Genomic DNA, 18,283 nt, shown 5'->3' on the forward strand with positions numbered 1-18,283 from the left:
AAGTTCGAGTGCTAGACCTAGGTAGAAATTTTCATTTTGGTAATCTGTGTATAGAAATTATATATTTTTTGTTGAATGCGTTGAATATGTATATAGAAATTTGTATTATTTTTGTTGAATTTTTTTTTTTAAACAATCCTTTATGCTCTTCCTGGTTGGTTTAGTTTCTTTTTTGTTTCATGTCATCTTAAGTGTATAAAAAAAATATTTTATTTTAGCTATTAGCCCAACAGCATTTTCTATCCATCACTTAATGAAAGTGACTATTTTGACACAATACCAAAATGTTAAGAGCTAAATTGACACATTTAAAAAGTTAGAAACTAAATTTACATTCAACCCAAAGGTTAAGGACTAAATATATACTTTACCCTTTTATTTATTTAAGATATTGGTTTTGAAATGAAAATGAGTTATTTCCTATAGTTTGTTTGGCAAAATTGATTGTCCGTGGTTCATTTTTATTGCAGTGGCGTCGTTTAGCAGGAGACTAAAAGGTATGCTTAAATATAAACTGAATTTTAAGATCATTGAAACTCAAATGGAAAGACTGATTTTATCAAAACACACACTGAGAGCAACTTTCTCCAGAAACTTTCCTCTACTTTCATTTTCTCTAATTGAACATGCCGTCCAATATGTATAATCCAACTCAAAAGGAGCATATAATACGTGGTCTAATAAAATTCTTTAACATTCACTGTAACAACTCCGGAGTGGTCTTGACATAAGACAACAAAGCTTCTTATTAGACAACTCAAACCGAGCTTCAATGTCCCCGTTTCCACAAATCTTGTTTATAGGCATTCCTGTTTCCCTTGCTATGTTCTCAGCTTCATCCCTCCCAATAACATTGTCAAAGCAAAGGTATCTGCCATGTGCATTCTTGTCCATTTCCTCAAAAACACATACTTGTGCCTCAGCCAGTCTGTCAACATCAACAATTGCTAGTATTCCATTTGAATACATCTCTTGAGCTCCTGTTTTGACATTGACAACCTAGTTAAAAGGTTGTGCTTTGCTCCAACAAAAGGAGGGTGCTAAATAAATCTATTAATGAGTTTTTTCAATGGATGAAGAATGAAAACAATACCTTTAAGATAAGCAATTGTTGCTGTTGGATTTCTTCGACAAAAATTAGGACCTGTAATGAGTCCTGGACATAAGGTGGCCAGTTTTAACCCGCTCTCCTTGGCTATTGTCCATGCAACCTTCTCTGCCCTCAGCTTGCCCAAGGCATACCATAGCTGTCATGTTTAAGAAAATCAAAATTATGTTGTCTAGTGCAATACTTCTGTACATTTTCAGCTTTGTGTTTGAATTTAATTGGGGAAACTAAGATACTGTAATTAAGAAATTGTATCTAAATTTTGTCCTAAGCTGTGTCTAGTGCAATACTACGGTACAATTATTGCTTGGATAGCCCAGAAAACGTAATTGGGTTTGATCATTCATGCCAAATGTATTACCTTTTTGTCTGTGCATAGTGTTTCATCACTCCAGCAGTCATGGTTGATAACAGAGGAGACATCATTTTGGGCGTTGTCACGCCACAAGCATGCAACAAGTGAGGATGTGAGCACGCATTTCCTTACTGACGGTGTTCTTGCACATGCATTCATCACATTCTCATTGGCCTTCACCTCTATTTCAGCCATGGATTTCTACATATAAAAAGCATGTTAAAACCCATCAATGAGTTGAGTAGGTAGTGAAGAACAACTCAATAGATTACCTAAATCACATAATTACTATAAAATACTAATGTATTTGCATGTGAAAAATTACTTTATGACCTAACATTATTTTAGTTTTGGAGATCAGAAGTAGGATTTGCTGAACTAGATCTCTTATTCAATCGTCAAAAACTTTACTAATTAAGCTAACTAGAACTCACTGCAACTTTTTTTTTTTCAATTGTAAAAATATAAAGAAAAATATTTGTATATGCAACTTGATATTGTATTGGTTGTGAGCAATAATAATTGACATAAAGCAATAATAATTGCGTGGTCCCTTGGAGGTTGCGTTGGTTCCAAAATAGACACAAATTCAAGATGGTTGGTGTCGTGGTGAGTTATTACCCTGGAAAACCAATTTATGGGCCTAACTGAGACATCCGTGCCGCAAATTTTTTGGGCGGAGGCATTGAAATCTTCTATGTTGATAATAGACGTATGAAGCACATCAAGAGTGGGCGACCATGCTTGTTGTTGCAGTATAAATGCTAAGAAAAATAGCATGATCATGTTGTAGAATCTTTTTCAGTTCAGCTAATATAGGGTAAGCCGCTTAAAGGCCCTTGACTATTGGCACCTCTAAGTGGAGGTCCACGTAATTAATACGAGAACATCGCATACGTATATCCGATAATGAGTTACTTTGTTTTGAGCGTAACATCAATTCAAAGCAATGCACCTACTCTACTCCTCTTATCGGATGAACTTGAATATGGACACCATTGACATTCATTTATGATCAATAGTGCAAGTAATGACAATGGCTACCAAATTTTAATAGTTGAATAAGAGATTTAGGTTCAATCTCTGCATACACCAAAAATCGATTGGTATTTTGTTTTAATGATAAGAGTCAGAGGTGGACACAATAAGTCGAAAATTGTTAGGTGCACCTGAGACCATATGAACTATCAAATGCAATGAGAAAGTACTAAGAGAGAGAGAGAGAACTGAAGAATAAATAAGAGTAGCTAGGCTCACTGAATAGCCAGAAAGGCCAGCAGGGTCGGTAAAGGAAGAGGTGTGAAAAACGCCACGACAGCCTTGGAATGCTTCTGCTAAGCTTTCAACCTCAGTCAGCTTTGCCATTACTGCTGATACATTGTTGCTAACTGTCCCCATCTCTCCTGACGTTTCCATTTCTCTTAACATATTTATATCTTCTGCATTTTTTAGCCAATCGAATATGTAAGATTTACTAAACAAATTCTTTTTATTAAAAAAATATATCTATATATGTATATTTTTAATATTATTTGATTCCTCTGGCAAAGTAGCAATCAAGAAAAAGAAAAATTGAGCCTCGACTCTACAGGAGCCATGACTCTATGGTATGCAGTAAAGAACAAATGAACAATACTAAAAAGATCAAATAAACAAAAAAACAAAAGGAATTTATTAAAAATGTTACTCTAAAATCTGCAGATAATTCCTCAAAGGACAGAATCGAATTTTATATTAGATCATGCTGTTTTAGCCTGCCGGGATAACATGAAAACAAAAAAACAAAAAAACAAAAACAAAAACTAAACAAACAAACCACTTTGGATTTGATTCCATAATATCTTTGCCTTGCCATCAAACTTGGTCCAAAAAAAAAGCCCAAGCAGTGTTTGAAGAAACAAATAGTACACTCTTTCTTTTGGGATGGGTCTATGCATGCCAAAGAATCTAAACCCATCATCCAACATTTCTATACATCATTTGCACGTTTGTGATGATATATTGGAATGACAAAAACAAAAGAGACATGGTCAATCTTGACTAATCGGTTGAAGATTTATAACTGAGTTCGAAATTTTGGAATTAAGACTTGATTGTTGTTGTATGATACAACATGTCTGTATTACTATATTAAGATATACTTCTGATTATACAATGGAAAACCGACTTTAAGTTTGATAACAAAAATTACCTTCATTTTCCACAATGATCCGAACTGAGTAGCCACGAAGCAAGAGCTTGTTCACAATAGCAAGGCCTAAGTAAGAAACACCACTAGTGACACATACCAACTTCTCTAGTATATCATCTTTGTTTTCTTTGGACGACACTCGAACCCCTTTAAACTCTTCTTGGTCTTTCCTCCTCTGTATGCCGGCACACGCCACCAACATGCGGCGGAGCTCCTCCAACTCCAACTTCCTGCTCTCCTCCGTCCTTACAATCCCCATAACTTTGATGAGGATGATCGAATCAGTTTATGCTCCAAATGATAAGAGAGAACTATAGGAAAGTGACAAGGGAAGGTGCCTGTGAGTTTATGCTCCAAATGGTTGTTGCTCTTTTCCTTTATATATTTGTATTATATTATAAATACTGGCCAGAGACCATAGCAAAAAAACAAAGAGAGGGACCCAAGTAATAAATAATAGTCATGCATTTTTCATTCTAGACCCCTCAGCTCTGCAAGATTCAAAGATGTGAAATTGGCTCAGCTTAGCTAGCTTAGCCAGCTTAGCCAAATTTTAATTAAAGAAAATTCTATGAGTTTATAAGAAATGTTAATATTTGCTTACTCTAGGGACACGTGACGTGACAGGGGCCTCAAATTTGGTAACTTACGAGTCAAACTTGATCATATAGGGTTACCAAAAAAAAAAAAATAGAACCATGAATCAATTTTTTTTTTTTTTAAATGACAAAATTTAATTACAAAATTAGTTTTATCTTAAAGTTATAAATTCACTTAATAAAATAAATATTACAATATATTTTAAAAATCTTACCATTGAATTGTATATTCTTTACACTCTTAATACACATCTTAAATTTTGTGTCAATTGGATATTGTAGGTGAAGAATTTCACACAACATCTGATTGTATCCTACCGCGGTGCCTGGCGCGGTGCGGTTTTGTCCTCGTCCCCGAGTATGGCCCTAACATGCAAGCGCTTAGCTTGGACAAGTGGAATCCCACATCGGTTAGAGAGAGCGCCCCACTACCCTTTATAACGCTTCAGGAGCTTGGGTAGTGTACCACTACTATGTGAGTAGTGGTACACTACCCAAGCTCCTGAAGCGTTATAAAGGGTAGTGGGGCGCTCTCTCTAACCGATGTGGGATTCCACTTGTCCAAGCTAAGCGCTTGCATGTTAGGGCCATACTCGGGGACGAGGACAAAACCGCACCGCGCCAGGCACCGCGGTAGGATACAATCAGATGTTGTGTGAAATTCTTCACCTACAAAAAGCGCTTTTTGGGGTTAGGATGAGCCTTAGCTTGCCTCCGCCCCATCTAATTGTTGTCCTCCGCGGTGCCTGGCGCGGTGCGGTTTTTGCCCCTCGTCCCCGAGTGCAGGCAGGCAAGGAGGGTTTCATAGTCTCAGCCCCAAGCCTGGAATCCCACATCGGTTAGAGAGAGCGCCCCACTACCCTTTATAACGCTTCAGGAGCTTGGGTAGTGTACCACTACTCACATGTGAGTAGTGGTACACTACCCAAGCTCCTGAAGCATTATAAAGGGTAGTGGGGCGCTCTCTCTAACCGATGTGGGATTCCAGGCTTGGGGCTGAGACTATGAAACCCCCCTTGGCTGCCTGCACTCGGGGACGAGGGCAAAAACCGCACCGCGCCAGGCACCGCGGAGGACAACAATTAGATGGGGCGGAGGCAAGCTAAGGCTCATCCTAACCCCAAAAAGCGCTTTTTGTAGGTGAAGAATTTCACACAACATCTGATTGTATCCTACCGCGGTGCCTGGCGCGGTGCGGTTTTGTCCTCGTCCCGAGTATGGCCCTAACATGCAAGCGCTTAGCTTGGACAAGTGGAATCCCACATCGGTTAGAGAGAGCGCCCCACTACCCTTTACAACGCTTCAGGAGCTTGGGTAGTGTACCACTACTCACATGTGAGTAGTGGTACACTACCCAAGCTCCTGAAGCGTTGTAAAGGGTAGTGGGGCGCTCTCTCTAACCGATGTGGGATTCCACTTGTCCAAGCTAAGCGCTTGCATGTTAGGGCCATACTCGGGGACGAGGACAAAACCGCACCGCGCCAGGCACCGCGGTAGGATACAATCAGATGTTGTGTGAAATTCTTCACCTACAGATATTATTTACTATATTATCTATAAACTTATATTTTATGCATAATTTTAAATTACAAAAACTTGTAATTTAAAAAAATTATTAATAACATAACTATTGATTTTTAATTTTCTTAAAATTTTGCAAATATGGAGGATATAAGAAGAAAATGTAATTCAATTGTAGATTTGTTAAAATTCACTTCCAATAAAAAGATATTAAATAAATTTATAACCTAATGCTACAATTAATTTTGTAACTAAAGTTTGTCTATTTTTAAAATAACATTGAAATACAACTCAAGACAAAACCTTAACCTTGATCAAACAACATGCACATTAGTTAATTTAACTATTAATATTTATATCTCCTCTATATATATATATATATATATATTACCTTTGAAAGACTATTAATTAACCATTTACTTTGAAACAACAACCATACTTTTTTTTTTGGGAGATATTTTCTACTCATCCATTACACTATTTATTATTAGAATTTTGACAAATTAATACATTATTGAATTAACCAATAATAATAAAAATATATTATCAGGAGACGCCATATAATAAAATTATCTAAAAAAACAAAATACATTATGTGAACTTATTAATAGAAATGGGCCTCAAACTTTCTAAAAACTCATTTTGGAGAAAATATTGTAGCAATGGTTGGTCGACTCTTTGCCTTGTAAACGTTCTAGAGACTCATTTTGGAGCCCACAAAGTAATGGCTGTTGTCAGTTGTCACCGTCCTAGAAGAGACTCATATACGATCCAGTTGGACCAGTACACTAGCATCAGGTTGACTCTCTAGTTTCCCCAGATTCCCAGAAAATCATTTCCACACTACGGTATTAGGGGGTTGATGAAACATATCAATCATGCATAGTTAAAAGGGTATATATTTGTTATCCATATGTCAACAAACGATTAGGGATAACCACATATTATCATATGATTTTTTTATGCCAAGTTTTTTTGTTGTTTTGGGAAGAGAGGGGTTAGTAAACTATAGTCTATAGGGGTCATCATTTCCTTTTGGAAATTTAATTTTGATTTAGACTTTGCCTGATGTTTGTGTCTTTAATTTGTTACCTTTACAATTGCCTAACAAAAAGAAGAAGAAAATGTTACCACTAACATTATATTTATGTTTATCAATAATTATTTAAAAAATGTTAAAACCATATCAGTAGTTTGTAAAAATATTATAAAATAATTTGTGTATGTAACATTACTTGTGGGGGGTGAAAGCCCAACCTTATGTATTGGGCCTATGGCCCTACTTGAAGGTTACTGTTTATCCGAAGAGATGAAAGCGGTTGAGAATGAGTCCATATGAAAGAAAGATACCTGGAAATGAAGGTATACAGTCTGAAGAGAGCACCAATGGGCCGAAAATGTCATTCTCCTCGGATGCAAATATTCTTGATCAAACAAATATCTGGAGGGTTCAAGTGATCTTCCTAACAACTTCAATGATAAGGATAAGTTTTGGGCATGCCTGGAGATGATAAGAACGGAGAAATATCTAAAAGGAAAAACTGCTACCACCACATTAAATGCACTGCATCTGCTTTTTTGGCCACATTAATGTGGAGAAGACCCCTGAACAGTGTAATCTCAGTTACTACCACTCACAGAGAGCTAAAGAGGAGACTTGACGTGACATATACTCAAGTGGATACTTAGATGAAGAACAAGTAGACGATGAAGATGATGGGAAGGGATGCTATATAAAGGAAAAAAGCCTTTGATAAGGGGAAGGAGGAGAAAACAAGTTAACTATAGCTCTAATGATTGTGTTCATCTTTCATTCAATAATATACCTCTTCGGACATCAATTTCAAGAGCTTTTAAGTGTGTTTTTATGTCAGTTCATTCTTTAACATCATAGTTAACTATTGTTTAGTTCACAATCAGCCTAGCTCTTTTACCCACTCTCTACAAATTCATTGTTCTTGGTTCATTGGGCTTATAATCCAAACTTTTTGGGCTTGGGCTACAAATCCTGACCCTACATTACTCATATATAATTACCTAACAAAATGGAAATAACGCAACGAAGTTAGGAAATACCATCTTGCCTTAAACATTTGCTTCGAATCTAGAATGCTACATTCAATTAATTGAGGTAGCCAAAAAAGGAAGACTTAGCTTTGGAAGTTTGGCTTAAAGTGACAAAAATGATGGACAATTGTTTACACGTACTACCTTAAGAACATGTGTGTGTGTGTATATATATATATATTAGTGATTGATGCTAATTATTGCATTAAGTTTGAGTATGGACAATGATTGTCAAAATTGCAATTTGGATCGTAGGATCACACAATTTTGCTATCCCACCTCACCAAAACGTTTAGGATTGCATTAGAATCGTATGTAGGATCGTAAGATCGTATGGGATCCTACTGATTCTACCGATCCTACCAAAACATTAGTTTTTAGTTTTTTTTTTTTTTTTTTTGGGATAAATTTTTGGTTTTGATGAAGCTTTAAGAGTTTTTATTTTTCTATATTGTGATGGTATGACTTTTTATTTTTTATTTATAAAATTATGTTAACCTAAGCAAATGTTTTCTAATTTCTAGTTCACTTGTAATCAAAATGATGAAGGAATGCTTCATCATTTCTAAATGAAGAATTTATATTGGCTTTGCTACATTTTAAGTTATAATATTGTTAAATTTGTTTGTGTTGGGGACATATTTTTATTTAATTGGCATATCCTTTGACAAAACGCACTTTACTTGTATTTGGGTAAATCTAAGTAGGTTCAAGACAATCATCACAAGTGGTTAAATTGAAGACATGAAGATTACTCAAGAACTGCTCAAGAAAAGTGCAATCTACAGGTCTCAATACCTCCTTGATAGAAGCTCGATCTATCGAGATTCATTAAAGCTCGATAGATGTCTCGATCGATCGAGCTTACGGATTTTCAGATTATAGCCACAATATTTTTATTCTAAAAGGCTATTTGTTTATGGGTTTGTATAATCCTTATTAGAGTAGGAAAGCCTAAGGTTTGTGTAAACCTATTTGGAATAGGAGAGCCCATTAAAGCTCCTATTTAAAGGAGGTGGAAAAAGAAAAACCTAACCCTAGAGAGCTTCATAAAGTTTTCTTTTTGAAACCCTAGCCTCCTCTTACAGAAGAAAGAGTTCTTGCTGCGTTTCTTGTACGCCTTTGGGTTTTGTAACCAAGCAAAGCCTCTTGCACCAACATTGAAGATCTTATTGGTATTTCTATGTGAAGCTGCTACAAATCAACTACAATAATCAAAGGGTTGCTGTGGAGTTGGTCACGTACTGGGATTCGTGCAAAGGTTGAAGTCGCGTATTGGGATCTGCACATTGGTTAGTTACGTACTTGGGAGCCGTGCATCAAAAGTGGGAACTGTCATTACAGAACAAGTCCAATTCGGTATTAGGGTAAGGGTTCAACTGTATGTTGGTAAGGTACTTGGAATTCTTTACTTGTAGTCGCTTGTTGGGATAATAGTGGAGTTTCGGGAGTGGTGACCTGAAAATCACCAGGTAGGGTTTTTGCCGTCAGATTTTTCCCCATTCCTAAACAAATCACCATGCCATTTAATTTCCGTTGCATATTTAGTTTATTGATGATTTGTTTGTGCTTCCACGTGTTTGCATGATAAATTGATTAATTAATAACTTGGCTAATTAATTAATTAATTTCTATCACAATGGGTCATTCAGTTTATGGCCTATCAGTTTGACCAATATACTAATTTGTGTTATAATATTACTAAAAAAAATTTCTTATATATAATTTTATCAGTATGCTTGTATTTATATATTGGTTGATTGATTTTTTTTATCATGCTCTGTAATGAAATGGATGATGATGATTAAGACAATGGTTATAAGAACCTAAAATGGGAATAATTAAAAATGTTCACTTCACCTTAATATTAATCATGCTTTTGGATTTCATTTTTTAGTTAGCTAGTTTCCATTTGATAACTTATGTTGGTTTTTAAACTTGGGACTTAAAAATTGGAAAATATTTCCATATGTGTTGATAAATATTTTGGTATTTGGTTGCTAATTAAACATTTATTGAACTTTTTAGATACATTGGGTCAAAACTTAATTATATCTGTTTCATTATTATAAAAGTAGCAATGTATGACATGCAAATTACATCATATGAAGCAAATCTTTGTTTTTTTATGGATAAATTCACAATTTACGTGATTATTCAACATACAAAGTCATTATCAATGTGTTTTTGGCTTTAAATCTGAAAATATGTAGGATCCTACGATCCACGATCCGATCCTATGATCCACGATTCTACCTACCTTCTATGATTCATGATACCACCTATCTCCTACGATCCATGATCCCACCTACCTCCCACGATCCTGTGTAAGATCTCGATTTTGACAACCTTGGTATGGACATTTCACAAGTGCATGTGAACATGGAAATACTCTTCCTTACAGAAGTATAAGAAGAAAAAAATTATGATAATGAAAAAAAAAAAAAAAAAAAAGGGCATGGGCTAGTTCCATCTTAAATCCCATAGTTAATTAGAGCTAGTTTTTTTAAATTAAATAAATCTCATTTTCTAAAGTTTCAAAGAAAATTTTTACAAAATTGTATACTTAATTTTAAAAGTGTTTCCATTGAACATGCTTAGGGTTTGAATCACCCTTTTTATTATTACTATCAAATTTTTCAAAAAGTGTTTTAAGTCATATTTCAAAACCATAAACTTTTTTTTTTTTTTTTTTTGGTTAAACAAGGAGTTTGTTGCAAACTAACCCGCAAGGGAGCGAGTATCAAAAGATACAGAAGTTTCAGATATAATAGTTACATTAGGTGCGCTGCCACTAGCACTATCAAAAAATAAAACATCCAACAAAGTCAAGGGAGGAGTAACATAGTAAACAAAATCCTCTCATTGTGAACTACCTATTTTGGCAAGTAAGTCAGTTGCTTGGTTGGCCTCTCTATAGCAGTGGCTGAGCTAGACCTGATGGGAAGCTTGGCGAATGTCCCTGCATTTAGTCACCAATGGTCGAGTTAGTCTATTAGTGGAAGATGAGAAGGTTATAAGCTTGACAACATCAGAGGAATCCACATTTACTATAAGATTATATATATTATGTTGTCTTGCCATGCGGACCACTTCACGTAAGGCCCCTAGTTTAGCCATTAGGACCATTGCAGTGCCTAAAGGTTTTGAGAATCCTTGGACCCAATTCCCATTCAAGTCTCGGAGAAGGCCACCAGCACCAGCGTGGCCATTGATGATGAAGGTGTCAGTATTCAGCTTATGCCAGCCCTATGGGGGTTTATCCCATTTGGCATTGAGTTGAGACCTTGCACTGGGGATTTTGGTCGAAGCCTTGAGGAAATGGTACTCCAAAGCTTTTGCAACACACTCTTTTAGGAGCTGCTCGTTCGGATGTTTTGCTTGGTAATTGACACAGTTTCTATTAGTCCAGAGGGACCAAAGACCAAAAAGAATGAGAGTGGGCCATGGAATGCTGTGGTGCCGAGAGACCAGAACAAAGGAGCAATTAACCTGCATCCAATATGATAGGGGGAGGCTGAATGAGTTGTATAGTCCTGAGGGAGGGCTGAGTTGATTCCCAAATCTGACAGAGTAGGGGCATTCTCTGAGCATGTGGCTTATGGACTCAGTGTGAGATTTACAGATGGAACAGCACTGATCCAGGCTTAAACCCCTTGAACCCAAAATTTCTTTAACATGGATGCTATTATAAGAGTAAAGCCAGATAAATAGAACGAGCTTTGGAGGAACTTTGAGTTTCCTTATCCAAGAGAGAGAGGAAGTGGTCGTGTTCAAAGCATTTAAACCTTTTGCTGCAATGTAGGCAGTCCGAAGAGAGAATCCACCATCATTAGTGAAGGCCCAAGCAATCAAATCCTCCCGTTGAGAAGCTAAGTTTATAGGGATAGCTTGTTTACTTGGACACCGCAAACAAAACAACATTTTATTATTATTTTAACACATGTGCCTATTATATATGAATATTATAGGTACACTTCAACCCATTAATAGTTTCATGCATAAGTGATAGATGATATGGAATTATGGTTTAAATTGAAGCATTTTTGAAAGCATGAAATTTAATTTGTAATATGTATAAATTTGTACTAATTAATCATGCACATAGTGATACTTAGTTTAACTAGAAGAAGAGGAGGAGGTGATAACCATGGTTGCCAAAATCTCGATCTCGATCCTACAATCTTACAATTTTATGATCCCACCTGCCCAAAACGATCTGGGTCTTTCAAAGATCTTTGCGATAGTTCAAGGCCAGTAGGATCGTACAATTCTAACGATTCCAAACGACATAGGCTTCGTGTAATTTTCTTTAACTTGACAGAAGGCTCAATTGGACTCAAATGAAAAATAAAATCCCAATAGACCAATTTTTTCCACTTTTATGTAGAGAGGGTGTTAGTTGGATCCAAATAAGAAATATCCTAATAGAGTGTCATGTTTTGAGATTTTTGGCCTCTTTAAATGATACTTACAAATGGATGTAGTGATGTATGGTAATTATATCAATAAATGTATAATTTATGTGATTATCTAACATACCAATGTGTATTTTTTGTTTTTTTTTTTTCTCAAATAATGTAGGATCTTATGATCCACGATCCAATCCTACAATTCATGATCCCACCTACTTCCCACGTGTTAGGACATATGTAAATCATGTTAGGAACATATGTCACTTAGAATTGGCTAATACAATGACAAAACGTACTTTACTTATAATTGGGTAGATCTAGGATGTGTTTAATACTTTAAAGAACAAGAGTTCAAGTCCAAGTACTAAAGCCATGCAAAAAGTGAAGAAGTGTTGGATTTTAAAACTCGACAGCTAGCTTGACAAATTGCATCTATTGAGGTTTAAAAGGGATTTTCAGCCCGATACTTGACAACTATTCGATAGATAACTTATCTATTGAGATTTACGAAAATTAGTTTTTCAGATTTGATTTCACACCAATCTGTGTATATTTGTTTAGGCTTTCTTTTCTCACAACCCTAAACATATATAAGGATTATTTTAAGGGCCGTCACAGCTGGCACAAGTGGATGCAACTTAATACAAAAGTTTTTCACAAGCATTTTATAACCAAAGAGATATGCCCTAGTTCGTCTTTCTATTCAAGAAGATGATGTGTTTGTACACCATAGGATTTTGTAACCAAGAAGTTTCGTGATCTTCATCGTGTTGATGAACTGAAGAACTTTGCAACCAACATCCTTCTCAAGTTGGTGGTTAGTTACGTACTTGGATCCATGCATCAATTGGTTAGTCACGTATTGGGAGTCATGCATTGAAAATGAGAGATTGTCACTACAGAACAAGTCCAATTGGATATTGGGGTGAAGGTTCAACTATAAGTTGGTATAAGGTACTGGGATTTCTTTACTTGTAACCGTTTGTTGTGATAATGGTGGATTCTCAGGAGTGGTGACCTTAAAATCATCTGGTAGGGTTTTGCCTTGGAGATTTTCCCTATTCGTAAATAAATCACCATGCATATTAACTTAGTTGGTGATTTGTTTGTGCTAGCACACGTATTACATGTTAATTTAGTTAATTAATTAGTTAATTTATCACAAATGGTCAATACATTTTTAGCCTATCACCATGATCCGACATAGGATTCCGATTTTGACAACCTTGGTAATAACATAAAAACCTAGCAGATAAGGTCATGATTCATGAACTCATAATACGTTACCACTTGTGGATATATAATTCCATTCCCATTGTTCTTAGTTTGACTGATTTTAAGATAGTCTAATTTCTTTGTTGTTTAGCAATTTTTTTTTTAATATATAGAGAATCTGTTGTTTCATACTTCAATCAGGTACACTTCAAGAAGGAAAAAAAAAAAAAAAAAAAAGCTATAATTATTGGATTTGTGTGGATAGAGCCATAGAGTGGCCGCAGACTACTAACACATATTAGTCATATGCTTAAGAGTCATTAACATTTATACAAAAAAAAATTTAATAAATAAATAAAGCACTCCAAAAAAAAAGTTACAAAATAATAAATATATTAAATAGTATGGTTATGTATGACTTATTATTTTATAGGAATTATGATGAACCACCCCTTCAAATGCAAATTTTCCATGCTCTTATTTCCCAACAACAGCATGGTGAGGGCCGGAAGTGATGTCACCCACAAGATTATTTATATATGTTAAAGTGTATTATAAATATCTATCATATGATATCATAATTTATTATTTATTTTTAGATAGTATAATTTAATATTTTAATAGTACAAGATGTGTCCTAGTCTTGCACACTGTTTCTGTCAATTTGTGTGATGCGACTCACCTTTCTCGGCCTTTTGACTAATATCAAGTGTGATGCTACTCAATGTAAATGTATATCCTGTTATCTGTTTTCATTGTGTGGTGTTTTATAAATACGTTAATATAATTATTATTATCATAGTTTACTCAAAATTAAGCTCAGTTGATAATATTTCAATAAAATTAAAATATCATTCTAATTAAAACTCAATCATCAAAAAAATTGCCAAAAATTTGATCTCACGTGATGTGCTTTTGTTAGGACATATGTGAATTACTGTTAGGAACATATGTCAATATAGTATTGACTAATCCTTTGATAAAACGCATTTTACTTATAATTTGGTAGATCTAAGATGTGTTTAATGTTTCAAGGAACAAGATTTCAAGTTCAGGTATTAAAGTCATGCAAGTCTGTCCAAGAATCAAGTGAAGAAGTGCTGGATTTTAAAACTCGACAGCTAGTATTTATTGAGATTTAAAAAGCTGTTTCAACCCGATGCTCAACTGCTTCTCAATTAATAGGTTATCTACCAAGGTTTATGAAATCAGCTTTTCAAAGTTGGTTTCACTTTAATCTGTGAATAGATGTTTAGACTTTCTTTTCTCACAACCCTAAACATATATAAGGATTGTTTTAAGGGTCGTCATAGTTAATGCAACTCAATGCAAAAGTTTTTCACAAGCATATTGTGAACCGAAGACATATACCCAAGTTCATCTTTTCATTCAAGAAGTTGCTCTGTTTGTACACCATAGGGTTTTATAACCAAGGAGTTTCGTGATCTTCATCATGTTGATGAACTTAAGAACTTTGCAGCCAACATCTTTCTCAAGTTGGTGAGTAAGCCGCGTATTGGGATCCACGCATTGAATTAGTTAGTCATGTACTAGGAGCCGTGCATTGAAATGAGAGATTGTCACTACAGAACAAGTCCAATTAGGTATTAGGGTAAGGGTTCAACTGTAGATTAGTATAAGGTATTGGAATTCCTTTACTTGTAACCGCTTATTGTGATAATAGTGAATTCTCGGAGTAGTGATATTAAAATCACCCCGTGGGGTTTTTACCTTGTAGATTTTCCCCATTCGTAAACAAATCACCATGTCAATTTATTTTCCGCTACATTTTAACTTAGTTGATGATTTGTTTGTGCTACCACACTTATTGCATGAAAAATAAATTAATTAATTAACTTGGCTAATTAATTGGTTAATTCATCACAATGGGTCAATACATTCTTGACCTATCAAGTGGTATTAGAGTAGGCACACTCTGATTAGGTTTTAATATGTGCTGTGTGATCCATTGACCCCTATTTGTCATGAATAAAAGACAGTCTCTTATTATACCTCCTTTATTTGATAGCATGAATTATGCATACTGGAAAGTATGCATGAAAACTTTCTTGCAATCTTTAGATGAGAAAGTATGGCAAGCTGTGGAGATAAGCTAGACCAAGTCTAAGGAAGCGCCGACTGATTGGGATGATGCTAAGATCACGGCGGCTAATTTCAACAGTAGGGCATTAAATGCTTTATTTAGTGTAGTCATGAATGAAGAGTTCAAGAATTTATCCTCTACTGAAACTGCTAAGGAAGTACGGACCATCCTCCAGACAACCTATAAAAGAACCAAGGTTGTCAAGGATTCAAAGTTTCAAAGGCTTACCACAAGCTTTGAAGAGATTAAGATGGAGAAGAATGAGTCATTTTATGAGTTTTATGCCAAACTCAAGGACATAGTGAACTCGGCATTTAATCTTGCGGAAACCATCCCGAACCCAAGATTGTCAAAAGGTGCTTAGATCTCTACCTGAGAGATTTCATGCCAAGATCACCACAATTGAGGAATCAAAGGATATTGACAAAATTCCTTTAACAGAGTTGGTTGGCAATCTACAGACCTAGAGTTGGGTTTGACAAGGATAGGGAAATCTAGCAAGGGAAAGAGCATGGCATTAAAGGCCAAGAGCAGTGACACTGATAAGTCTTCGACGATAAAGATTCTAAAATGAAATCCTATATCACTTAGCAATTCAAAAAGTTTATGAAGAATGTCAACGCTAAAGGATTTGACAAAGACCGCAAGCAGTCTAGCTCGTCTCAGTTAAGCAAAGAAGGATGATAGGGATGGCAGTCAGTACATTCTTCCCTCAGGACCAAAATGTTTTAGATGTTAAGGTTTCGAACACATGAAACAAGAATGCCCTACATACCTCAAGACTATTGGGATGAGCAAGACCCTTGCTATTACCTTAAGCAACACCGAGCTTGAAGATGATTCCAACAATGAGGATGATGGAATCCTAAATGCCTTCACTGCCACTGTAAATCCTACTAAAGGGATTGTTGAAGATATGGATGAAGAAGAAGACTTGGTAGAGTATAAATTTGAAAAGATGGATGAACAAGATGACATCCACACAGCCTATGCAAAATTATACAAGGTCCCAAAAAAACATGAGAAGTTGTATAGGTTGGCCACCAAGAAGCTCAGTGAAGTGGAGCTTGAATGAGAAGAAATTTTCACAAAGTTTGATGAAACCAATCAGATCATTGGAGCTCGGTTGGAAAGGACTTCAAGTGCAAAGCTTCATGAGATGCTTAGTATTCAAAAATCTGTTTCCGATCGAATCGGTTTAGGGTATGATTTCTCTTCTCCTAGTATTGCTTCTCCTAGTACTACTGTACTTGTTTCTCCTATTAATAATGTTAAATCTGAAACAATAATGTGAAAATGTGTTAGCTACTGAGAACATAGACAAGGAAAAATCTATCTTAGGAGCACCCCTAAAGAAGGATAAGAATGAGACTAAAAACCCTAGGGCTAAAAAAGGAAACTCTCAAAAACCTAAATAGAAGAAGTAGCATCTTTGTCATCACTGTAGAGCAGCTGGACATTCTCGACCTATTGCTACAAGTGGTTAGCCACTCAACAGAGAAACAGTATGATCTCACGGAAAACCAAAATCAGTTTCCATCCTCTTTTGCTCCTCTTGGAGATCTACTCAAAACCCTCATGTTCCTTTTGAACTTGAACGGTTTCAATTCTTCTCCCTCACTGCCCGGATCAAGGATTTGCAAAATGAAAAGGTTCTTCCAAGGTGTGGAAGGAAAAAGACTCCAAATGATTTAGTCACTTTCTCTCTCTCCCCCCTTCTTGTTTTTGTTTTGCATTACTTGTGTGTTTTTCTTTTATGTTTTGAGTCAGTCTAGTTTCATGATTTGCTTTGTTTAACATGTTTTTGTTTGTTTATTTATCAGTTTTGCTTTATGTTTACTTTTCATTAAAAAAATAAATAAATAAATTGAAAAATCAGAAAAATACAAAAACAGTGTGTGTTTGTGTACATTGGTACTTGTGTACCTTAGATGGCCATTGAAACAAAATTTTCTAAACTTTGTATCTTTTGTACCTTAGATGAGTATCTCTATGTACAACTAAGCAAGTGAGTTTTGTGACTCATGTTTGTGATGAGTAAGATTAAGTAATCTCTTATACTTAACACTCGTATCACTCTTTTTGATGGGAATGACTAGAAAATCTTAAGAGAAAAGCATAAATAACCATTTCACCACTGTTGCCTGCCAATCATGAAATGACATCTGTATGCTTCGGCATAGCAAAAGTGAAATGTCAAAAGATTAACATAATTGGGTATTTCTTTTCTATCTCTTATAATGTCCATACATGGTTTGCTCAAAAGAAAAATAAAAAGCAAAATGAATCAAAATGCTTTATATATGATTGCAAGCGTGTCTTCTACTAGATATAAGAGTTATAGGTGTATCTCGAAGGTAATAGTCTTCATCAAACAATTATGATTGTGTGTGAGTTAAAGTGATTTCCTCATATCTCAAATCATCATAACATGTAGACATTTATGCAATCTTGCGATTTTTTTCACACACAACACGCAGATTCTTTGCTCACTTGATACATGTGCAAGTACAATGTGATTTGGTCATCACAAGGAATACATGTGTTAATGTATACTCACTAAACTGTCTTAACTTGTTTTTGAAATATAAATTGGTTAGACTTATTTAGTGTGTGTGTGTGTGTGTGTATGTTTTGGATCTATGTGCTTGACATTTTTCTTGTTGAGAGATGATTTTGAGAGCTTTAAAATGTTGTTTGAAATCTTA

The 18,283-nt window shown here is 35.3% G+C and overlaps 1 protein-coding gene across 2 annotated transcripts; it reads right to left on the reverse strand.

Moving 5' to 3' along the window:
- Positions 1 to 582: 582 nt before the first annotated feature.
- LOC111992020 (cinnamoyl-CoA reductase-like SNL6) lies at positions 583 to 4,041 on the reverse strand. 2 transcript variants are annotated; one of them, XM_024023828.2, is made up of 5 exons: positions 3,655 to 4,041; positions 2,691 to 2,902; positions 1,470 to 1,664; positions 1,094 to 1,247; positions 583 to 980 (listed from the first exon to the last, which is right to left on the reverse strand). In XM_024023828.2, exons 1-5 carry the CDS (start codon positions 3,911 to 3,913, stop codon positions 691 to 693), a joined length of 1,110 nt encoding a protein of 369 aa, XP_023879596.1. In that variant the 5' UTR covers positions 3,914 to 4,041; the 3' UTR covers positions 583 to 690. The 2 variants fall into 2 exon arrangements, with proteins under 2 accessions (XP_023879596.1, XP_023879603.1); XM_024023835.2 differs by having other exon boundaries at positions 2,721 to 2,902; positions 3,655 to 4,039.
- Positions 4,042 to 18,283: the final 14,242 nt, after the last annotated feature.

The sequence above is a fragment of the Quercus suber genome, unplaced genomic scaffold, assembly GCF_002906115.3.
Source record: "Quercus suber isolate HL8 unplaced genomic scaffold, Cork oak 2.0 scaffold_41, whole genome shotgun sequence".
NCBI lineage: Eukaryota > Viridiplantae > Streptophyta > Magnoliopsida > Fagales > Fagaceae > Quercus > Quercus suber.

Coding starts and splice junctions, on each gene's coding strand:
- LOC111992020 (XM_024023828.2), bottom strand. CDS start 3,913: ATGGGGATTGTAAGGACGGAGGAGAGCAGGAAGTTGGAGTTGGAGGAG. Junction 2,903..3,654: donor GATCATTGTGGAAAATGAAG/GTAATTTTTGTT, acceptor TAAAAAATGCAG/AAGATATAAATATGTTAAGA. Junction 1,248..1,469: donor CACTATGCACAGACAAAAAG/GTAATACATTTG, acceptor TAAACATGACAG/CTATGGTATGCCTTGGGCAA.